General features: G+C 44.1%; 1 protein-coding gene across 1 annotated transcript; it reads left to right on the top strand.

Moving 5' to 3' along the window:
- Positions 1-6255: 6255 nt before the first annotated feature.
- LOC119378797 (conserved oligomeric Golgi complex subunit 3-like) lies at positions 6256-24536 on the top strand (the record flags this gene model as incomplete). Its single annotated transcript, XM_037647822.1, is given in 17 exon segments — positions 6256-6470; positions 7037-7171; positions 7252-7313; positions 8008-8173; positions 8267-8341; positions 8428-8520; positions 9543-9790; positions 10621-10839; positions 11598-11703; positions 11827-11860; positions 12346-12506; positions 17379-17567; positions 17569-17641; positions 18469-18554; positions 20825-20914; positions 22883-23003; positions 24454-24536. Coding segments are annotated over 17 exon segments (2127 nt in total), but the record flags the coding sequence as incomplete, so codon positions are not given.
- Between the last annotated feature and the right edge of the window lie 664 nt (positions 24537-25200).

The raw sequence follows: 25200 nt of genomic DNA, 5'->3' as shown, positions 1-25200 counted from the left end.
ATGCATTTTCTATTAAAGGAACACGCCACCTAATACTTACCTTGTGATGTTGCACCTCAGATATGCATGATATTTACTTTTTGATCGACAACGTTCACAAGTATGAACAGCCGTACCAGTTCAAGACGGCTGGCCCTTGTGCAAGTGGTTCAACTTTGGCCGAGTGGCTGAATCGAGGGACGTGCCGACAAACAGAAAGACAGACAGACAGACAGAGAGAAGCTTTTTGTGACATATTATATGTATGTGTGTGTAAATGTGCTAAAAATCAATTGTACGTGTTGCCTCCGCGTCATTCCATGTGTTTATTTATGTCCATGTTACTGAATTATGTTTTGTCTTTCTCGTGAACGTATTTCTAGCAAGAAAACGTCATGTTCAATTGTTATTGATGTTAACCGTTTGTGATACAATAAATTTTTCTAAACACACAGACCAAAAATTGGGGGACGCTTAAGCTTCGCCTTTAAGAGCTGAACGCGATAGCGATATTTTGTTCCTACAGCGCAGTTCGAACACTACGAGGGTTTAACAGAATGCGCCCACTAAGGCGTGTGCCTTATGTAATGGGTAGCATGCTTTAAACCAGGAGCAATATGCGCGAGAAACTTCTTCGAAGTTGCGATGCACCCACTACGTGGTCTTAAGGGAATACGCGCACTAATGTGTGCGCCTTTTGTAATGGGTGGCTGTCTTTAAACCACGAAGTCGTTATGATATTGGCATGGTGTGACGCCCTATGGCAATGTACACTTGTACCACGCAATACTACTGCGATATTACATCTCGTACTGTGACACCTGTGTACAGGACGCGTAGTTTTGGGAAGCATGAAAGTTACTTTCAGTGCAGCTCCAAGCAGAGGCGTGGCTGTGTGGTAGAACACCTGCTTGCCACGCAGACGGCCTGGGTTCGATTCTCATTCGGACTCAACATTTTTATTATTTATTTTATTTGCAGCTTTTTCGATTTTTCGGTCACGGACATGATGATTTTTCGCTCACAACCAACGGCCCCGACGCCGACAGCGCAATTTCTGCGATACGAGCTCTTTAACGCTATCGCGTTAAAATTTCTGCGTTTAAGTTCCCCAAGGAAGACTATCGTCTTTAAAAGACAGGGCGTTGCAAACACAGGCACGAGAAAGAAGTCACGACACCACAAACGCCAACTAACAACTGAAGAGACGCACAACGGCGTGCCTTCTTTCTTTTCCACCATTGTGCGTCTCTTCAGTTGTTGTTGGCGTTTGTGGTGTCGAGACTTCTTTCTTGTGTCCGTGTTTGCAACGCCCTGTCTTTTTAGAATGGATGTGATGCATTGCGCGAACAATGCCTTAAAGGGCCCCTGACAGCCGATTTTTTGTTTGTGACATTTATGTTGTAATAAGTAGGTCTATGTCTTGTAATCACGGAATGACACCGTAAATGCTCCAACGTGATGTCTAATTAATCCTAGCAGCGTTAATTATGGTCATTTTTAGTGTAGGTTCAAAACTCGCGCCGAAAGAGGATAAGAAACTAGCGCCGCGCCGCGCCGCGGTCGCGCCTCGGGGCACGCGTGATGACGTGCGCTCAGTATTGGGTGACGTCAGCCACGCGCTTGTTGAACTGCCAGTTGGAGAACACACACACGGAGAGCTCACGCTGCCTGCCGACACGTACCGAAGAAGGAGAAGGTGGGAGGAGCAAAGAGCAAACATGCTTCGCAATATACCACAGTGCACCGCGCATATTAGATGTGAAGCATCTTATAGCGGAGTTCAATCCGGTGGTGGTGGTGTGCGGCGTGACCACCCTTACTGCGCATGCGCAAGCCCTCTCCACACACCTCCTTCCCTCACCCCTTTCCCCTCCCCTTTCCCTCTCTCCCCTCCCCTTCACCACTTCCCCTTTCCCCTTTGCCTCTCTCTCCTCCCCTTCTCCACTCCCCCTCTGAAACGCGGGCTCTACCTAGGTGGCGTTGGCTCTACATGCCGAAACGCTGCTTCGCATCGCCTCAGGTCCCCTTTAGCGGGAGATGGTGTGATTTTTTTCTGTCTGTGACGTCGACAACACTTGCTTTACCTCTGCAACGTCACAAGGGGCCTACGTCTACGTCATACTAGTGGTTATGTTTATAGGAGTTCAAAATTCAGATGAGCACTCAGGCTTACTTTAAAAGCAAATAAAAATATCTTAAAGGCAACGCTCGTCACTCATAATCGGTCAGAAGTGCCCCCGCATATAGGACTATCAAACAACACAAGCACCTCGAGTTTCCAAATTCGGTGTCAGGGGTCCTTTAAGCTATATTTGGTGCCCTCGAAAGTTCGCCCTGCCGAGTGTGATATAGCGTCCTTAAAATATGCAAATATCTTCGTCTGCGAAGCGGTAGAGTGGCAAGCAATTTGAGCGTTTCTGCCTCCTTCAGTGCGTGAAAAGTGGTGCAAATGGCTTTAGGCTCTATATCTAACGAGAAAGGGGGAGAGCTTTTAAGAGACAACGACGTCACAAAGCGTCTGCGCGTACGCGAAATTGCGGCTAGTCTCATGATTCGCTGTGCTGAGTAGAGGGCCGAATTAGCATAATAGTGTAAGCCATGGACCTGCAGCTCAGCTTCCTTAATTTGCTATTCTCCAAGTTCTCGCTTTGTACTCGTCTGCCCGCTTCTCCTAGTCTTCCGAGACGGTGGTTTCGCGGCCACCATACACTGTCTTTATTATTCTTATTATTATTCTGGCGTTATGCGTTGTTGTAAGTCGGTTCTCCCATCTAAGTGAGTCAGCGCACTACTGAGGCACACAGCAAGAAAACGCAACGAAGTGTGTTCTTGCTGTGTGTCTCAGTATAGCGCGCTGCATCACTTATAGCTATATGCACAACCAACTAGCCCCCACCCTGGCTCTTCTAGCGGTTCCCCTAGCAATAATGCTACGTCACGCCTTGGTAAGCGAAATGGTGTCCAGTGCACGTTATTATACTTGAGCGCCTTAATGGTATACCCTGTACAGCAGGGGTCTCAAGCTCACCTTAACTACAGCGGGCCGCAGTCACGAAATCAAGGGCCGGGATAGTGACAAAGTTTGGTGCGGTGGTGGGGATGCTAACGTTGCCATTTGAAAGAAGGTATTTCCCCGTATCTCACATATGGGTCATTCCTGAAGGGAACTGGACGTCGGGTTTCGAGAGACATGTCGATACTGATCTCCAGATTGACTGCAATCTGGACGCCGATTCTGAAGGGTAGAGTTTTTGTTCCACGATTGCGTTTTAACGAACGGTGGTGACCGCATGCATGGGGTGCCTCGCGAAACGAAAATACTTGAGACCAGTCACATCTGTGTAGCTCATGACCCCTGCAACACTTTTCCAAGTAATCGTCTAATGGCTTCACTAAAAGAGCTTAATGCCTCACGAATCGACTGCCGCAGAAATTTTTAGAATCGGTCAAGCACGAGCGAAGTTACAGAGATCCGTCGCATGCTCCAAGCGCTTTCTCTCTCCTTTCGTACCAGCGACCGCGCTGAAAGCTACGCAGGGAGGGGGATGACAAGGGGGCAAGAAGATGCGTCCCTTCGTCAGCACGTGTCACGACCCTGGACACATTTCTTTTTCTTTTCTTTCCTTGGAACGCGCGGCTTACTTTCAGTGTGATCGCAAGCGCGGGCACGTACGTGGCGGCATCCCGCGGTGGTCACGGTAACTATGCAGCTCACGATGCTCAAACAAGCCAAAGCCGTGGACTTTGTGTATATGGCGCAGTAATTTGGGTATATGGCATCATTTGTAGAGAGAAGAGGGAGCGATTTCTAGCTGACTTTGAGAAATAATTGTAAATTCTAGGCCGCGTGCTGCGCTATGTTTGGCTCGTGTGGTCTCAGGAGCCTCGACTACCGATCGGCAGTCTTCTCTGACCGTACTGGAAAAGCAGTGCATTGGCCTAAAATATGGGACGAAGACATAGCGTAGCCAGAATTTTGTTTTTTTTTTAGATGGGGGGGGGGGGGGTATTATACCTTATATATGTTTGTGCGTGCTTTTGTGTGTGCTTGTATACATATATACACATGCAAATCTGAAAATTTTCGGGGGAGTTTGAAGCCCCCCAAACCCCACCCCCTGGCTACGCCACTGGCAATTCAGTTCTTTGGTATATTGATTTCCATGAATCCGCAAGTCTCTTTAAATGTTAGGATGGCTGAGCAGACCTCGCACATGACGTGTGTGCAAGCTCATCCGAAGCATGTGCATACCTATCAGAATAACAATGCGCAACTTGTTAGTTCACGTGTTTTATATAGGATGGACCATGGTTCCGTGTATTTTTTTCTAGCATAGACCTAGGACATACAAAGATCTGGATTCTGGGCTTTGCAACACAGTGTCGGCAGTCTTGAGGCAAATTTGGTCTCTTTCAGACGAAGATCCTTAATTCGATATGTGTGAATTGAGTTTCCATGGGGAAGGTCACCGAACTCGTGTCCTCCATACAGCGTATATAGGTAGATCGAGTCCTGCCATGAACTGTCCTCTTGCGTCCTGTGGCGTATGCTAATATGCAATCACAGAGCGACGTCGTCGGTGTATGCTGCGAGAGGTAGCCCTAATACATCGTCCAATAATTCCACTAAGGTTGTCATCACAATGTTGAATAGTATGGGGCAGTGGCGTAGCTAGAACTATTTTTCGGGGGGTGTTATACGCCGCCGGTAAAAAAAAAAAAATAAAAAGAACCTGCGCGCAAACAATATCCTAGTCATTTTTCTGCCTTGAAGAAGGCGAAGCGTTAGTTGTTTCGTTCTCTGTAACATATACAGACCTCACGGACTGAAACGCGGCATCAAAAAAATTCACTATAATGACTGGTAAGCGCAAGTGCTCGAGATCGCCGCGTGTTGCCGTTACGTATCTCACCGCTAAGGGTGAGAGTCGTAACGTCTCGTTGGCTCGTTGGCTCTCGATCGTTATGGCTCTCGTCGTTGGCTCTGATATAAGTGTGCGAGACGCCGCTATGACACGAACTGAAGACGGTGGACTGAACGGAACTACGTGCATAACTTATCCCTAAATTGTCGCATTTCAATCCGTGAGATCTGTATACATAGAAATACGACTGGAAAGGAGGGGGATAGGGGGGTACACAGCGCTCAGAAAACTTCGGGGGGCGTTCTGACACCGAAACCTCTCCCCCCCCCCCCTCCCCCCTTCCCCCCTACTGGCTACGCTCCGGATTCTGGTATATTTGATTAAATATTTGTCGACATGCTTCACTGGCGCTGCAAGAGGCTCCCTCAATCACCAGGCTTAACCTCCTGCAGCTACGAACACCATCTCAGATTTTCCATTTCATGCAGCACGGGACAAAATAATGTGCCTGAAGATACAGAAATGAACGAATTAAGACGGGCGACAAAGACGGATCAAGTGGGAACACTGCTCATTTCTCGTAATATCCACTGCTGCTTTTCCTTCCTGCCATGTGATTTCCATTTATCGAGTAAATGTCACACGTGCTCGGTCAGAAGGCTGGCATAATGTGAAGTTTAGCAATAAGCCTTGCAGACTAAACATTCATAGCGCAATATACCTTCTTTAGTTCGAGGCGGAAAAAAATTACTAACGGAAACCCTGCCCCCGTGCGCTCGCCTATGCATGCAAATTCACGTGCTGCCCGAGTCTGCGAGGCGTTATTCCAATCATATATCAATTGAATTACACGTTGTCAAAAAGAAAAAAAAAAGTATGTTATTTTTCCTTTCAACTGACCAGGAAGTCATCTCTCATGAGTGTTATTGCAAGGTAAACTACCATTATTTTGTAGAGCCTCAGTGTAGGTATTTAATTTAAGTAAGTTGGCACGAAATGAATTCTAGCATTTGCGGGAGCTAAACACTTCGTTGCATGCTGCTCACTGCAACATCATCACATTGAATGCAAATGGCGCAACAACAGTGCAGCAACATCTATAATTTATGATTATCTAATCCTAGTGATTTAAATGCAGTCTTGTTACTTATATAGGGTCCTACAATGTCTCTTTTCTGTATTGCGATAAGGAAGGCTGAAATGCATTTGGGAAAAATAGTAAATTTAAATCTGGCGCTTTTTAGCACGGCGGAGGCAGTGCTGCCATCTCACGACATTTGTAAAATATATTCACTGTTTGTTTTCAGTCAGATTACAAATAGATTGCCCACATGCAACTTGCAGCTCATAATTTTTAGTTAAATTATTATTTTTAGTAACAAGTTATTTATTCAGCGCTTAGAACGCATCGCCACGCCCCCATCTCTCACCGGAACCATGGTTGCCGAGATGCATACATGTGGCAACATGGCAGCCGCGTCGCATGTAAACATGAAGGAAATCAAGGATAACTTAGAAAACTGGGAACACCCTTCTGAACCTCTGGCACCAATCACCGAGAAACAAGCCGAAGGCATATCTCAGCTTATGGCCCATGTTGCAGAGCGCCCTATGCCCGATGGTGTAAGTACCCTTTTTTCCGTGTCTAATTACGCGACCTGACGACGGCGTACGATGCTTTCAGACTCGGCCGGTCCAGAGACGTTCCTGCTTTTTTTGTGTGTGTGTCCACGAGATGCTCCAAAAATTGCTAATAATGAAGACGTAGTGTGTAGCTCAGGAATCGGCGAACTGCATTAAATGCTTGTCAACGTATGACGCTGGCGCTTGGAAGAGTCCCCTGCGAAACTTACGTGTACCTAGAAGTGCGATCAAACGTTTTCTATTGAGATTCCTGCTTTCGCCGCTATGTTTGGTCTCTCCCTTTGTAAAGACATCTGACAACTCTCTAACGGGGAGGATTTGTAGATTGCGTGAATGAATAATGTGGCCATTCCGAGATAAACTTCGAAAGTTCACTCTGCTACGTCGATTACTCGTAGCTCGCGTAGCTGACGCTACGTCACCGTTGCTCACTGATCGGTGACTGATGCATGGGCGTACCTTCTAGCACCCCTTTCATGGCTCGCTGTTTTTGCCTCAGTGCGTTTCTTGTTCGCACTGAATTGGAAAGAAAAAACAAATTACAGATGCCACCGAAGTTGTCGACGACACCAGACCACCACAAACGCAAAGCGATGCCACTGGTTCCCGAACTCTCCGAACTTCCGGAATGCTTGCAAAAAGTTTTGAAAGGAGACGTAGTGATCACAAATGCACAACAGGTACGCTGACAACAGCTTCAACGTTGTCACGTCTGTCTCTTGCTTGCGAACAGTGTACTTTATTAAATATTCTCTTCTAGTTCCTGACGTGGTTCTCGGAGGTGGAAGAGAAGATGATGGAGGAGAGTGACTGGGAATACACGTACGAAGTCGTTTGTTTGTTTCTGCACCTTAGTTCTTTTTAATTACGAATTTTACGGGTCGATTTGGATCTGCCATTGACCGCTCCTTAGATGCATGCTTTGAAAGTTTAGTCAATCGGGCACAAGTTCGCTTGTTTAGTCATAGGTAACTTCACCCTTAGTCAAGTGAAATAACTGTGCCGCAGGAATTTCCCACAGAGATTGTTAAAGAAAACTGTGACGTTCTGGGAAGGTTGGTCAGTAAACAGACTTGTCCAGTCATTCTTCCAGTCTTCGTGCTTCTGCATTCGAGCATTCTTGTGACTACATTCATTACGCTTGACATTTCTACATTTCCTGCGCTCACAGTTTTCTAAGCCCATATAGGTGATTAGTTCCTGCACACATGCATAATCAATGCAAAGTATCGCACTTATAATGCAATACGCCAGTTGGAAATGATCAGTTTTCAAATTCACGAATCCGTTTAAAGCCAGAAGTACAAAGTGTAGGCAAATTCATGTGTTGTACATCATTCCCACACTGGCTGCACTGCCATAATTGTGGCTTTTGTAGACACTAGCACCACAGTTACCTCTCATAGTCTTTGTAGCATGCATCAAGAAAATGCCACCGGAAATTGACTTGTACAATTTGTGGGTAGTGTTCACTACATCCTAATAAGGAATTGCACTCCCTTGACATTCTGTACAGCAACTACATTGATGTGGTGTCATCCTACCGGGAAAAGTGTTGCGGACTGCTAAGTGAAATCGACGCGTCGATGGCGCAACTCAGGTTGCTCCAAGAGGAATATGAGTTTGTGTCTAACAAAACGAATGCACTTCACGAGGCCTGCGAGCACCTGCTGGATGAACAGGTATGGTACCGTCACGGAGTTGTGCTTTCTTCTTCCTATTTTGTATACACCATCCCAGTCATTATTAGTGACACCTTGCCTATGCCTTTGCAGTCAAAGCTGATGAATGCTGTAGAAACCATTGCCGAAAAGCTGCGGTACTTTACAGAATTGGACACGTTATCTCAAGTAAGGCTTGAAGGTTACTTTTGAGAGTGAATAGTAGTGACCTTCGTGTGAGTGTTTGTTCACGTTTTCTTTTCTTCTCAATTCAGAAAATGGCTTCCCCCGACATTTCTGTCCTGAGCGAAACTTTCATACCTATGTTGACAAGACTGGATGAGTGCATCAGCTATCTAGAATCAAATGTGAGTGTGTAATGTTATCTATATCATTTACTTTGGTTTGCACATATGCAGCTGTGTTCCTGCGTGTATACAGAAATGCTTGTGTGAGGCAACTTGTTAATTGTGGACGCTTGCTTGGCAGCTGAGGTGTAGCTCTGAACCTCAAGGGTGCGCGTACGATTCCCCGCCATGGTGGCCACATTTCAATGGGGCTGAAATGCAGAAACACTCATTTACTTAGATATATGGGCACATTAAAGAAAACCCTGGTGGTCAAAATTAATCCGGATGGGTACATTAAAGAAAACCCAGGTCGTCAAAATTAATCCGGAGTCCTTAGCTATGGTGTGTCTTACAATCATTCCATGGTTTTGGGATATAAAACATCGATATTTTAGTTGTTTGGTTTGAGACAACCCAAGTTTTGGCTTTGGGACAGAAAGCTAAGTCCTAGTGAAAAAAAAATGGAATAGTAGGCACAAATCAGTATGTTTTAAAAATAAAATTGTTAAGTTTACAAACCCCTAACTCTGTGCCAAAAGACAACATTGCAGTTCTGTAGTGCATCCATTAAAACATCTAAAAAAGGACAAATTAATATATGCTATGTATCTTACGCAAATTTGTTGCAATGTTTACAAGGGCTGTACAGAGATCCTACACACAAATTGTTGGTATATTTCAGAGCTGCGTGTTATACACCAGTTTTGTCCGTTGCAGACTTATTGTTAGGTGTAGTTTACAGAATTGTGTTATTGTTCATCGCTGCAGAGTAAAATTGATACAGCTGATACAGCTGTAAAATTGATAATTTTTATGAAAGTTTCAGCAATTTTTATTTCAGAATTGATGGAGCTGATTAAAAAAAAAGTGGCGCCTGTGACAGTTCATAAAATTCATCGGACTTTATAGAGTGATATTATCACACCCGATACAGTGATTTAAAAAAAAAATGTGATATCTCGTTGCCGATGTACTTACAATAAGACCCTCACCTTAAGTCAAAGCTTCCACATAACTGATGCTGGTTTCTGCTGTTTCAGCCACAATACAAAGAGGCGGGTGCCTACTTGGTCAAGTTCAAACACATGCAGTGGCAAGCGCTGGAGATGATTCGGTCGTACGTGACGAGTACCCTGGAGCACACGACGCACCAAGTGTTGTCCCGCAAGGACCCCCTGTGCTCCACCGACAATTCTTTCGCACTCCTGTACGGCAAGTTTAGGACCCACGCACCTAGGATTCACTCTCTGGTGGGCCAGATTGAAGAACGTGTGGAGCGAAATGCTGAGTAAGTGTTCAACTTCCTTCTTTTTATGCGGAGCAATTCTATGGCTTCTCACTCAGTGTTCTTTTTTTCTTCAAGGTCACCTTGGCATTTTTCGGTTCTCCTCAGAGCGCCATATTATGAATGAACATAGATGAGAACATTACTTTAGAAATTGTAAGCATTATATAAGACTGTCTTAATGATATGAAAACGTAGCTAATCTCTCCGTCTATTGATTATTCATTAAAAAAAAAAATTTTTTTTCATGTGCATTTTCAAAGCCTGTGGCTCTAACAAAGTTTGCAGCGCTCGACTGCTGACCCGAAGGTCGCAGGATCGAATCCCGGCCACCGCGGCTGCATTTTCGATGGAGGCGAAAATGTTTTAGGCCCTTGTACTTGTATTTAGGTGAACGTTAAAGAACCCCAGGTGGTCGAAATTTTCGGAGCCCTCCACTATGGCATCCCTCATAATCATATCATGGTTTTGGGACGTTAAACCCCAAATATTATTGTTACTAACAAAGTTTGCATTGAAATATGCATCTATTTATAATCATTGATTACTTTTCAAGTACTCTTGGCATGTGTAGTGTCTAAATTACTTAGTAAATCTCACACTAGTCTGAATGTCAAGGGTGGAGAGAAATAGAACCGCTCGGCTGTTCACTCCTTCAGTCAATTTGCTTCTTTGCTGTTGCATGGACACTCTGTCCACATACAAGTCCGAAACTATGCCCCTCTCTTCAAGGCATCCACGTGCGAGTGTTCAGACGTCAGAACTTTTGCGCATGGGCGTTTTTGGCTTTTGTATCAGTATTCCATACGGTTTTATCTTTTGTGTGCATCCAGGTACCGAGAGCTGATGGATGCTTGCCATACGTGCTATTTTGAGCAACGAGAGACGCTACTCGGGCCTAGCGTGTCGACAGCCATGAAAGAACTCGCAGCCACTCACCAGCGGGACCATTGTGCTCTGGTCAGGAGCGGGTGCGCCTTCCTGGTGCACCTCTGCGAAGACGAGCACCAGTTGTACATGCAATTTTTCACCAAGGCCACGTCACTGTTGGAGTAAGTCCACGGGCGCACTTGACACACCATGTTGGCTTAGTGGCTGTGGTGTTGCACTGCTTAAAACAAGGGCGTGGGTTTGATTCCCGTCCACAGCTGCCGCATTTCAATGTTGGTGAATTGCAAAAACGCTGGTGTACTTAGATTTAGGTGCACGTAAAAGAATCCCAGGTTGTCACAACTAATCTGGAGCTCCCCCACTGCAGCATGCCTCATAATCGTACTGTGGTTTTGGCACGTAAAACGTCATACATTTTTTTTTTAATTAGGGGTCATAGCACACAAGCATCTCACTTTCCAAACATTCACCTCGCCTTCTCGTGATTCACTGAGCACCACTTTGTCATCAGCATACATCGAAGCACCGGCCCCACTGCTTACAAAACTGTAAAGTCACCAAAAATACTTTGATGCACGTTAAGCCGCTTGTTGACCTTGTTGAGTTTCAAGGTGACATATCTCACATTCTGTAGCCAAGTATACCTCGATAACATGTTCCTGAAGAAAGCTGAGTGCTTGCGTTGTTTCTTGTTTAAGCTCAATCAATGACTACTATCAAGACAACAATTTTATAACAAACATATTTTTGTAGCGCACACCTCAGGACTTAAGAAGCAGCATGAAGTAAGATAATTTTAAGCAAGCTCAACTGTAACCGATAATTATTGTCGCACATGTAGTGTTGAGGTATTACTTATTCTTCTAATTCCAGAAGCATTATAACATATATTTCCATCATTGTTTCTTCTTTTCTTTAGTGACTTTCTGAGTCACCTCTGTGGGCGACTGTACGATGTTTTCCGTCCCATCATCATCCACATAAATCACTTGGAAACACTGGCAGAACTCTGCAGTATATTGAAGGTACAATGTTTTCCTTTCTTTTTTACATGTTCCATGCATCGTTCCCTCGGAATGATAACCATTTCTTCAATTCATTACCTTTGCTATAGGTATAAAACTTATTGCTACAATTTTTGTTTCCAGGTTGAAATGATGGAGCAACATGTCGCTGCAAATCGTAAGTGCACTCAAAGTATCACACAATAGGCCCCTTTCTTTGTTCACAAATTGCTAGTCATTATTGAGCATGAAAACAAGATGCTAGTTGCACGTTTGGGGTCTTGTCTGTTGCACATTGCTTCGTTGCAAAAGCAGGAGCCGCGTTTGCACTTTCCGCGACATCAGACGGGCATGCTGTTTTCACGCTCACCACATGCAAATGTGACTAGGCTATCTTTTGTTGAACAAGATGCCTCACAGGAAGGCTAGTACGGTAATTAGGAAAAACACTTCTTGGTGTTTGTAGCTGTTGAATAATCTGCACTGTCTACCGTGCTTAGTAGATCGAACAAAGTCCTGAAAATCAGCTGCGGGAAATTTTGGCTGAGTGCAGGCATTCACGTTCAGAGATCAAACTTATCCCATTACTGTGCAATTTCTTCGTGTTTTATATGCTCGCTGGTCATTTTTTAAGCCTCCCTGTTCTCCCTTTGACTATCGCAGCAAATGAGCTGCGAGCATTTTGCAAGGTTGCCCAGCAAATGCTCGAAGATGTGCAGGAGCGGCTGGTCTACCGGACTTTGGTCTACATTCGCACGGATATCCTGGGCTACAATCCTGCACCTGGTGATTTGGCATATCCGGAAAAGCTCGAGATGATGGAGGCATGTAAAAGTTAACATTACATCTCTTTAAAGGCCAACTCCGGCGATTTTTCGAGGTCGATGGATCTCAATGAAATTTGCTGGGTACGTTCCTTTGAAAGTTTCCGTCATTTATGCCAAATGACAGGCTTGAGACACGCGCAGATTGTTTGCAAATGAATTTTTAAGATTGTCTGCAAACTCCCTCCCGGTTTCCCACAATTATTGGCAACATTGCGTCTGTGACGTTAATATTGTTAAGGCGACGGAAGTGACGCAGCCGAGGGCACCGCTAACTGTCAGTATCAGACGCGGCACTGTCAGTGGCAGACATTACAGCTGATGCGCGGCATGCTAACCTCTCCACTGTGCGCCTGCTCGTCCCGGCTGTCACAGTTTTCGTACTCCGCGCCGGCGTGACTGGCATGCCTTGCACGACTTCCAGTTCGTAACAACTACTATGTCATACGGAGACAGTACACTTGGTTGGGTTTCGGTTTCAGTATTGCGCCTTTTTGCTTATTAAAAATTATTTCGAATTTCCTGAGCATTTGTGCTATCGGGCGCGTGACAAGAGTGTCTCAGGAAGATAAAAGTACCATTGCCCTGACATGGTGAAAAAATCGCCGGAGTTGGCCTTTAAGTGTGTAAATGTTCATTCACCTTAACGGCATTCTTTTTCCAGCATTCACCTTAACGGCTGAGAGTCTGCCTTAACGGCAGACTCTCAGCAACGTTTTTAGTGACATATTCCTGGCCAACTAGTGTTTCCATAGCACTGCCAGAATAGCTACTCTTTGGTTCATCACAGTCTTCTTGTCAACTGTAGATGCAGCTGAGTCACAATATTTTTGATAAGCACACACAGGACTGGTGGATACAGTCACACACTTGCTGCAGCTGGAGACAATCCAAAGCTGCAAACTTCAGAGCAGATTGACCACTACATTCCTAGAAGAAAAGGATCGATCGAAAGATTAAGAATATGAATTTCTAAAAAGTCTCCACCATTTAGCGACGTTTTGCTAAAATTGCAGCATTCTGCGTTTCGACCAGTGAACTCTGACCAAAATTTTGCATTACTGTTCTTTGGTCTAGCATGCCAAGGTGTATTGATTTGGCATTCAAAACCTGTCATATTTAAGTATTGTAGTACTAAATTGACCGCTTCTTGTGTGAAATAAAAATTTATTGGTGGTTCACTGTTCAGAACGGCAACTTTTACACAGATGTGTTGACAACTGGGAGTCACAGCTAGTATCAGTCACCGCACTGAGCCTGTTTTCAGTAATATTATCCCATCATTCAATGCTGGATGAATGAATGAGACAGTGAAGTCACCGTGAGTGTGCCGTGCAAGGTGTCGTAGTTGTCTTCTTAACATTATTCTGTAGATTACCTCACCGCTGTACCCCTCATTTATCTTGGTTCAGTGCTGTTGCCTAACAGGCAATAGCACTAAAGGAGCACCCAAAAGCAGCAGTCACAAAAAACAAAGAAGGAAAAGAAAAGAAGGGTGAGGCAATGCAAATTAACCACCGACTTCACTGCTGTGGCTTGCTGCACACTTACGGTATGCATTAGTGCATTCATTGGTGGCTGCAATTACATCTCCAGTCATCACCCCTCGTAGTGAAGTTGTTATCATTGGCCAGTCGCCCTATGTGGCCAAAAATGTTAAATATATTTTATAGTACAGAGTAACGTTGGCCATACTGCGACTTGCGGGTGCATTTGGAACTGGTAGGCATACGACAGGCCATGACAGTGTGAACAGTCAGCGAATTATCCAGGGTGGCATGGCAGGCGGCATCGCTTGCGTTGCCCCTTTCTCCTGTACTATTTCACCTGGCTACTGGAGTGACTAGCACGAGCTAGCAGTGGCTACGATACTGCCTTGTCCAGATGGTGCTAACACCATTTTAGATGTGAAGCAGCTTTTGCGCTGGGCTTTGTCCGTAGCTCCGTTGGCGACTGTCCGCTTTCTAAAACCTACCATAGCCATCTGTAACATATTGAGCGCACGCTCGCGCCATGGAGAAGTCTTCTTTGTCTTGTTCTTCGACCGCCTTGATGATGACACGTGCAGCGCATTTTATGGGCCCGGGCTGCCGTAGGCTGTCCTAGCTTGGCGTAACGCAGACAAAACCACGTGTGCTGGCGCGCGCTAGCGTGTTTGGGCCTGTGTAAGGAGCTGGGTAAGACGCTGTGGCCTCTCCCTCTTACACTCTCTCAGCAATCATGTGATGGCGTCGGCGAACGAGATTCTGCAGACGCGCGATGAACCAACGTGTTGTATCCTAGTCAGAACGCGCTGGCACGCGCTAGCGCTTTCGGGTCTGTTTAAGGGGAGACATAGGTCTTGAAAAAAGTTTTTTTATTAATTAGGTTAACTGAATGAAATATAGTACACTTATTCAGTTTTTTCTGTAGATTCCAAATCTTCAAGTATATTTTTATTATCTGCATTAGAACAAAAGATATGCAATTTCTGAGAGCATATTTCTTACAGTACTTTTTGGCAACTTTCCTTTGTCAAACACAAAAGCAAACTATGTGGCAAGACTGCCAGAGAGCTCATCTAGCTGATGATGCTAATTTTATTGTTTTCATCGAACTTCGAATGCAATATAAATGCATGCAAATATGAGTGAAAAATTTTTGCTCCATACACTTTATGATTATCGAGAATTATCATTTGGTAAACAACATTATTAGATAATAAATAGCATCATCGGCTAGATCAGCTTTCTGGCAATCTTGCCACATACTTTGCTTTTGTGTTTGACGAAAAGAAGTTTCAAAAAATCCCCGTAAGAAATGTGCTAGAAAACGTTGTAGAAATAGCATATATTTTGTTCTAATGTAGCTATTAAAAATCTACTCACAGATTTGGAATTTGCAGAAAAAACTGAATAAGTGTATTAAATTTCATTCTGTTCACCCAACTATTAAAAACACACCTTTCAAGACCCACGTCGCCCCTTAAGGGGCTGGGTAAGACGCTGTGGCCTCTCCACCTTACTCTCTCAGCAATCACGTGATGGTGTCGGGGAACGAGATCCTGCAGACGTGCGATGAACCCGCGTGGCGTGCTCCAACAAGAGTTCGGGACGAGTAACAGCAACAGCAACTACATAGAATTCATGGTGTGCTCCACATGTAAGGACGCGTTAACATCGGGCAAGGTGCACGTGATGAACGGAACTTCAAGTCGACCCATGCACTCCTTCGCATCCCCACATGGTTCCCTTTAGTGGGACATGGTGAATTTGTTTCTCTGTTTTGATTTGAAACATGCGCATTTTTCAAATCTTCGACTCTAAGCCGACCCTAGAGTTTGGTGTATGATTATTTGAAAATAAACCATCGGCCTAGATTTGGATGAATATGTTACAAGCAGACTGATTTTCTTACCTCGGGAAATAGTAATTGTGATGCTTCTGACTGCTCACTTACCAAGTTTTCATGTTAAGAGAGAGTAATGGCAGTTCTTCCTAAGAAAAAGGTCATTGCATTTTTTTTAATTGTTTGTTGAATACTGTGCGCATAAATGCACAAACTGGAGAGGCAGTTCCTCTTCGCCTGAGAACAGAGCTAGCATCTTGCAAGCAATTTCAAGTGGTGAGAATAAAAAGGATGTTGCCACTAGTTTCGGGATACCTAAGGGCTTGCTCACAGCAGTCTTGAAGTTGAAAAGACTATCTTGACTCATGAAGAAAGGAACACATTTCATGTGAAGCTGATTAGTACATTAATAGGCTACATGCATTTAAATGAAAGTGTTTTGAGTTGAGTGCACTGCATATGCAACAAGTTTTAATTATAAGTAGTCGAGCTGCCTGTTTATTTAACTGTAGCTTTGGTACCTACTCAATAGAATCAACTTGCGGGTGGTGTTTCGTGGAATAAATGTGAAACACCGATCGAAACTTTTTGTGCAAAGTCTCGTTCAGGCTTATTCCATGGCAGGGCTATCTACTACATAGAAAGAATCCGAAAGATGACTGGAATTTCATACGTGTTACTGAATGTTTGCTCAATTTTTTTTACATGATGCGTGCATGTGATGTTGCAAAACGGCAAACGTGGTTGCTGTGAACAAAGTTTCCATCGCTGAGGTTGTTGCTCTGCTTCTCGATTTAAAGGAGTCTTGAAGCACACTTTCAAATAATCATCGAATGACCTCAGTATCGAAGTTTATTGCCTCAGAAATCGATTGCCGCAAAAATTTCTCGAATCCGGCAAGAATGAGCGGAGTTACTGGGATTCGTCGCACACGTTAAGTGCTTTCTCTCTTCTCTCATCCTGACGAGCGCGCTGGAAGCTACACAGCTAGGGATGTCACGGGGGAAAGAAACTATGTCCTCACGCGTCATGATCTTGAGCACACGTGATGAAACGCGATCGCTCTCTCTCGTTGCGATTCCTGTGGGCGGTAGTGTGGCTACTGTCTAATGTTAGCAGACTATGGAGCGTGGCGCCGGCACGTAGCGGCCCCTCATGGCAAGAAGCGCATCTGATCCAACCACCAGTCTTGATTTATATTGGCTGTTGGCCAATAGCATGCTATCTGTTTCATGACACCAAACAGCTGGTGCTGACAGCTTCAAAGAGAGTGAGCACTGGCCTCTGTATGAAAAAGGGGCACCTGAGAAAATGGCAACTTCGCGTTCTACTTCTGAACTGTCCTTGCCGCGCTCGACTGAAAGATTTGGCTGAGCCGTTCGTAGCAGTGTCTGCTTTCCACACGATGCGTTCTTGCACCAAGCCCGAGAGGAGTGGTTCATAAACCTTTTAAAGCAAAGCTTTCTCAGTGGTGTTCGAGTTGTTCTGATGCCGCATTGGTCGGACTGTGTAGACTTACTGTATTTTTTTTTTTTTTCAACACAGAGCATCGCCGAGAGTCTTGCACAGAACTCCCTGAGCCGGTCGAGCTCAAGGGGCTCCCTGGTGTCCATCGGTTCTTCGGCCTCTGGAAGCCTGCCTCATCCGCAAGGCAGCGCTCACTCTACCGAAAAGCCATACGAGGCGGCGGTGCTCCAAGTGTCGTCGTCTCAGCATGTCACCGAAACGAGTGGTCGGCAGCACCACTATGCACACGACCGTTTCCGCACAGAACTCGGATGCTGCGCCATCTACGAGGCACAAAGGATGTGAGTAACATTCAGCCATGCAGTGTTGTGTACAAGGGCATTGCACTGCAGTTCAACCTTATTGCATCAAAGTTGCATCCAATGCAGAAGTGCCTTCGTTGAACCTAATGTCCATTATAACCGCATACTACTAGCCATAGTTTTTACTCTAATAAAGATCAGATTAGTACCTCATGAAAATTATACCTGACACATTCAGTTTCAAAAATAAGAATTTTCTGCAATCTTCTGGTGCTCTCTTGATTCATGGCACTTTAGAACTATGTTAATATAAAAATTGAACTGGGAAGAATTGTGTCATTCCTGTTTTATCCTGTTCATTTATTCTGGCTTAACTACTCAATTCATTTTGAAAGTATGGTTTCTTAGAACGTTTTCAAAATAATCTTTTTTTTTTTATTAATGCTGGATACTTTCAGGACAAATTCAATTCATTAAAAGTGCAGGGGTATCACATGGGCAGAGCTTTTTGGCAGCACCTTTACTGTAATGGAGCCAAACTCATTTTCAACGCCATTGCACTTAACCATCATAGATACTAGTTAGCACAAATAGTGCACCAAGTCTTCGTAACAAGGCTCTTGTTAGTTCAAACTGTACCTTACTTGAGCTGATAATTTTTCTCTCTCATGCATTCAAATTTAGAAGTTTCTCTTTTATTGTATATGTCTGGTAGACAGCATTTGTATGGTTAGTTTAATGTTGTCAGGGAAACAACAGTTCTGAAATTCAGTTAGGAATGCTTTAGCGTGTGAGCATGAAAAGTAGCCGTTACATCAATGAAGTGTGAAGGCTGTACTAATGTGGGACCACACGCATTTTCCTAGATTCTCCTGCCGACTTGCACGGAATGTGGTACCCCACCGTTCGAAGGGCGCTGGTGTGCCTCTCGAAACTCTACCGCTGTGTTGATGTGAGTGCTTTGCATTCCTTTCTCTCGCACAGCACAGCCTCTTTCTTTTATTTCAGACGCGAAATATTGTGTGTAAAGGAACATCAAATGGATGTATGAGTGACATTGATTGAAACGATGCAAACAGTGTAGTCAAGGTTCTATGTCAGAAAAGCCATGATCCCACTGAGACAGGGAATGGAAAAGCTTCCAGAAGCATTCGTACATATCTTTTCAAGTCTAAATTCTGGCTTTTCTCCGCACATGGGTTCATGTTGACGGCAGCACCTGATTCTTCAAGGATTAATGAACAAGCTCTCCACATCATGCGCATGTAGTTAGAGCCTGTAGAATGTCTAAAACAACTTGAGAAGTTTGGAGAGGCTCCACCAGACCAGGAATTTTTTTCGGAGGGGGGGGGGGGGGGCATTTGCTGAAAACCTTTACTATTTGAGAATTTTTATTATTTATTTTCGGTAAAACATCCCCCTCCATCAAAATTTCGAGGGGGGGGGGGGGGCTCATAGAGACCCCCCGGCTACGGGTCTGGGCTCCACCCAGACGACAAGCATGGTCGATGATCGCCTCCGCCACCATTGCCAGCTACCAATCTTTTGAAAGGCACCAGAAATATTAAGTGTTATTAGTAGAGCTGTGCAAATAGCAAAATTTTGGTTGCAAAGCGAATTCGAATATTGAAGTGTGAGTGCGAATCGAATCGAATATTTTTCGAATATTTCTCGAATATTTCTAGAATATTGTTCGAATACTTCGAAGTGAAATTGCAGAAAAAAAAGTTAGGGAGGATTCCTAAGCATATTCTTATGAGATAGCAACATGAAAGTGTTTCTTTTCACTAGGTTGATGAAGCACTGGCGGGGTGGTGTTTCATAGTTGTCTTATCAAGAATGAGGCAATGTAGAGGCCGATTTGTATTTATGTACGTGATTTTGTGCAACCAAAGTGTTGCCTACAACACTTTACACATGTTAAGCAAAGATGCTATTTCCTCAGCCTCTCCTCCTCTTTCAACTTCTGTGGAAACCCAATTGACAAGGGTGTGCTCCCTTCAAGTCCGGCGTTCCAAGTCTGCCTCGTAGACGGCGATATATAAGAACACCTGAAATTTTGGATGCTAAAAAGCGTCCGATTTTTGGGACTTCCTGCCCAAATTTCAGGTCCAAAACAGCATTAATAGAGCCCTCAACTCTGCCACATCTTTCATCTTCATGTTGGAGCCAGCGTTTTCTTGAGTTAACACATTTGCGACCGTAGCGGAGCTTGAAAGGCAGCTTTGCTGCAATACGGGGGTGTGATGAGGTGAAGCATATTGAAAATTTAGGGACCACTTCCAATCGGACGTTGACTGTGTCTTGGCAAAGTTCGACCGTAACGGAGCTTGAAAGGCAGCTTTGCCGCAATACGAGAGTGTAATGAGCTGAACCATATTGAAAATCTGAAGGGGTCACTTTCAATCGGACGTTGACTGTATTTGTCTTTGGGAAGTTCAAATAGTTCGAATAATAAAATTCCGGTGCGAATCGAATAGCAAACACTATTCGAAAAATATTCGAAATTTCGAATATTCGCACACCCCTAGTTATTAGAGATTACCTCTCTGCAACGGCCGAGCAGCCTCTATTACTGCAGCAGCGGATGACAAGTCAAGCAAGGCGCACTAACAAAAGATGGGTAGTGAAGCCACCTGGAAGTTTTGCACCAGTTTGTCATGGCTTTTGATAGTGACTGCACTTCACCGAGTGATAATTCAAACTTGAAGGGAACTGCCAAAAAGTCCACATAATCAGAAGTCCTAAGCACCAGAAGCTCCAGAAGCTATATGTGATATTGTTCTGCAGGTGGCCCCCCCAAAAAGAAGATGAAAATGTGTGCTATATTCTTCAGTCATCACTTTCATGGAGTAATACAAGATGCGTCAGCTCCTAAGACTGAAGTCACTCTTGGCACAGTGTTAAGCAAGGTGCTTAATCTCATTACACTGCCAGCAGTGCTGTCACGCTAGAAACATGAAATACTGTTGTAAAATGGAAGGTATCTCCGAAAGTCATGGTCTGCCAATATCTTTGAAATGGATGAAAAAAAGAAGTTTTGAAGAAAGATTTTACTAGCCAAAGAGGTATGAGTGTTGTTCAGTAGTGTATCAGATGGTGACTGCAGTGCCTGCCTACTTTTCAGCTTGTGAAGCCCTTTCTTGCTGTATATTGCTTCACTCTCATTGAGCCACTTCAGTCTTTTTTATTCCCTTCTTCTTTTAATTTACTGTTTTCCAGAAAACCATCTTCCAAGGACTCAGCCAGGAAGTGCTTGCAGCATGCATCGAATCCCTATCCACTGCGGGGACAGAAATCTCAAAGAACAAGGTCTGTGACATTACTTAGCGCTCGTCCTCGTCTGTTGTGTTCCTTCTCGTGTTCGCATTAACTTTTTATTTTTTTGCACTATATCTAGTAAATAACAATGTTAGACCAACTAGCCCAAGAGGCTGTCCTTTTGATGTGACAGTACAGTTGAAACCCGCAATAACGAAATCGGCGGGGAAAGCACAAAATTTTGCTCTTGCGGGAATTTCGTTGGCACGAGAATGCGGCAGAAAAGACATGGAATTTACAAGAAACACATTTTATTTCCAAAAATCAGTAAGTTTGCTTTGGCGGGCCTTATCATGCAGCAATTTCATGCCTCTCGATTGGGAATCTCGTTTGCCACGGCACAAAGTTCGCCCCATGCACTGGTCAGTGACGGGGGCACTGCGCGGCCACCAGTACCGTCAAGTGCGCCTACAGGCGAACCTTCTTCCTGCTCCGCTGGATCAGCGCGAATCAGCGCAGAATCATGGACAGCGAGCTGCACGCAACGCCGAATTCTTCGGCGATGTCCATTTTTTTTCCTGACATTTTCCACCTCACTGATGATTGCAGGCTTATCTTCCGGCGTGATGAACTTCAGTTTTTTCGTTGGAGGCGGCATCTTCACAGGCAGCGAAATCGGACGAAGCAATCGCAACACACAGTTCACGTTGCACCAAGCGACTAAGCAAACGCTCCACAAATGGCTCCACACACGCGACCATTGCACGCAAAGCCGACAAAGCCAAGCACAGAGCCAAGCCAACGTACAAAACTCCATGAGGAATGTGGATTTGGCTACGTAGTCCGCGATAACGTGCAGGTGTTTCGGCAAGCCATCATCATCATCATTGTCGCCAGCTTTACGCTTTTTTGTAAACAATGATGGCGGCTGCCTCTCAAGTGCGCTGTAGCGAGAGTTTTGCGCAATTTAAGTGTAGCATGAATGCATTTCAGCAGTTTTCGAATGCAGTTAATGTTGCGAGAGTGGATTATCTGCCCGCTCGTGTTTCAAAAATTTCGTTAATGAGGGACTGCGGTATGAATATCTTTCGTAGTCGCGAGTTACGAAATGCATTGACTCCTATGGGCGTTCGCCGGTGCTCCGAAAAGGTTTCGTTGCAGTGAGAATTTCGTTCCCTCGGGATTTCATCGCGGGTTTCGACTGTACTGCATTTTGCAGTGTGCAGTTGTTTAAAGAAGTTCTGCAGTGGCTTCATGCGATGAATGTTGGTGCACGATAGCATTTCAGTATCAAACAGCCAGCAACATAGCCTGGGTCAAGTTTGGGAACTTGACCCATATTAAAGCTCATTTTGAAACATAATTTCCACTGCTTACATAATATAAATGTCTCCTTGCATATAACCTCACTAAAACAGACAGCTGCGACTTTACATAGCGCCTTTTTCCAGTAATTCACGATTTTTGTTTCACATGTTACATTTTACGGGCTCCACATTAGAGGTCATCTAGGAGTTCGTAAAGGTGTGACAGTGAAAGTTAATAGCTCCATGATGCATTTCCAGCGCTTAAGCGAAATAGGAAAGAACATGCAAACACGGAAAGGAAAAGGGACAGTAAGAACACTGGTAAAGTTTAGTATTCCAACTAGCCCAGCTAACTGCTTTAATGAGACCATTTTATGACCCAGCCTTCACGGAAGCCCCAGGATGGCTGTATGATGAGGGTGTCGGTTAGAACATAAAGATATTGTCGATGATCAGTCTTAACTAATCACAGAGAGGGTATAAGCACCTAGTAGTACTTTCGAAGGGTGTGAGAACTTGCTTGTGCAGTTCCTCTATCCTTCATGTGCCAAATGCTCAGATGGGCATATATACGGGAAGTGTTTAGGAGATTGCGAGTGTTCTTTTCTTGACTGAGTTATGAGATGCAATATACAGTGTGTGTGTTGGAAATGCTGCAAAAGATTTTCAGGTTATGATCATAATTCTGTGTTGTGTTGTTTTAATTTTGCAGGCCAACATAGATGGAGAACTGTTCCAAATCAAGCACTTGCTCATCCTTAGAGAACAAATTGCACCTTTCCAAATAGACTTCGCCATCAAGGAAACGTCCCTGGACTTTACGAGGATTAAAGGTACGCATCGTTGAGTGTTTGGTTTACAGCTTGTGTAATGGCCTGTTTTGCTAGGTAGTACTTGTTAGCTGTAAGATTTGCACGTTTTCTTCTTTCTTTTCTCGTGTGAACTGAAAATGCTTTTGTATGATGACATTCACATTTGGACGGGCTTGTTGCACCCTTTGTCCTTTTCTAGAACAAGTTAACATGGCCTCCTGCTTGTAGCATGTTTTCTAGTGCCAAGACTTTTGACACTACTTCACCTAGTTTTTTAGCATTCATTTAGTAGTGAAACCTGCAGTTACCTTTTCTGTTTCTACTGCCATATCGGATCTTGCATCACTGCTTTATTTTAGTCTGAAATTTCCTTCCCTCCTTCCTATTTTTTTGTGAAGAGCAGGCATGCGTTGTCTATTCAAACGAAAACGCCAGCTTGCTCCTCGCTTCTTCCTTTCTTTTTCAGATGTATATTTGTTCTCAAACCAAAGAACAGTAATAATAATAACAGTAAAGTGTAATTAGAATGTAATACCTGTTGTCGTTGCTTTTTGAGTAAAGCTGCAAGTGCGCAGCTTCTGTACCATCGTCTCCTCCTCACCACTGTACGTAGGTGTGTGAAGCAAGGTTAACAAAATTTGCATTGTACCTTTATATGCACAGTCTGCACTCTTGCTTTATAAGATATTGTAAGGCATTGCAAGATACAAAAAAAAAAAGATTGTCAACAACAAGAGTGTCTTGCTTTCTGTATGTTTTGCATCATTTTGGTTTCTTTATTCAGGTACGAGCTTTGACACTATAGCTTGAAAGCTTTGTGACTTGAAGCATGGCAAAAGTACAGTAGGTGTCAAGAGCTTAGACGACGGGGTTTCTACAAAAAAAAATTTAAAATCTCTAAACAGTTTGTGCCTGCAATCAGTAAAATTGTACGAAATTACATCATTCACATGCATCAGGACATATTGGAAATCAAAACATGCTAAGCTGAATGTCCAGACTCAGACATTATTTAGCTCTTTCTTCTTTGGACATTGGAAGCGTTGGAAGCATTTCTAATCGGAAAAGCAGGTGAGGAGTGTGTTAGCGACACTTCCATTGCGCTGTATAAAGTGGAAATTGATTTTCTTCCGCGACGTTTGATTTTTCCTAGGATTGTTACGACGATGCGCCTGCGCAGCCTGTTGGTATATGTATCTGGAGATCTGCCTTCAATAAGTCAGTTGTTAGTTTGTGCCTTTGCTAGTCTAGTCTTCTCTTGTGTTGTGTGGTGTTGCGCTTTTAACCCATGTCTCATGTCATGTGGTTCCCATGTCTAAACACCAACTAGCCCAACAGTCAACTCTCTTACTTCGGTCCCATGCTTCATAAAAGTTCGAAGCTGATAGTAAATTTTTTTACCTTCTTGGGGTGTTTTAATTCTTTTAGCGTTCTGTCAGTGCCCAATCTTGTCTATGCTGCTTTGTTGCAGATGCGGCACTTAGCCTGTACAGCAAAAAGTCTAGGCTCTTTTCATTGGGAACAAACAATGCCTTGCTGGAGTTTGTTCTTGAGGTGAGCGCATTTTGTCAGACCTCTTCAGTGTTGCTTTTTTTTTCATGGCAAAGCCAGAAACAAAAAGAAATTTGCTGGCATTGTACCTTGCATTAGTGTGCATAATGACCATAGTGGATTTACAATCAGGGTTCCAAAATTAGAGTTTATTATTATGTCATAATTATAGTTCATGCAGTAGAATCAGTGATATGAATCTCAAGGGAGAGTTAAAGGGGTCATGAAACGAAAATGAAACTTCCCGGTTGCAATTTTCCCTGATTTAATACGGATTAGACATACCAATTCCGAAATATTTCGGCACAATATCCATTCTGTAATTAATGACACCCATTTGAAATCACAGTTCTTTGGAGATCGCTAGCGACCATGCGCGACCGTCGGCCGCTAAAAGCACTAAAATGTGACGTCAGTGATACGTCATGTTAAGAGAAGTTACAAAGAGAGCGTTCGCTTTATTTTGCTCTGAAGTAATATAATTATAGGATACTAAAAAAAGAAAAAGCAGCAGAGCTATTTTGGCGCTCTGAGTTCTAAGCTGTACAATCACAGTGAGTGATCTGCTCGGTTCCGCTTTCAAGTACATCCGGGCTCTTTCACGTGTGTATCCATGCCTTCCCGTCGGTTTGCTGGGCTCGGTCGGTGCAGTCAGTGCAGCGTCGCA

Source organism: Rhipicephalus sanguineus, unplaced genomic scaffold, assembly GCF_013339695.2.
Source record: "Rhipicephalus sanguineus isolate Rsan-2018 unplaced genomic scaffold, BIME_Rsan_1.4 Seq984, whole genome shotgun sequence".
Lineage (NCBI taxonomy): Eukaryota > Metazoa > Arthropoda > Arachnida > Ixodida > Ixodidae > Rhipicephalus > Rhipicephalus sanguineus.
The sequence above is the reverse complement of the archived record's forward strand: the minus strand, read 5'-3'. Positions and strand labels throughout refer to the sequence as shown.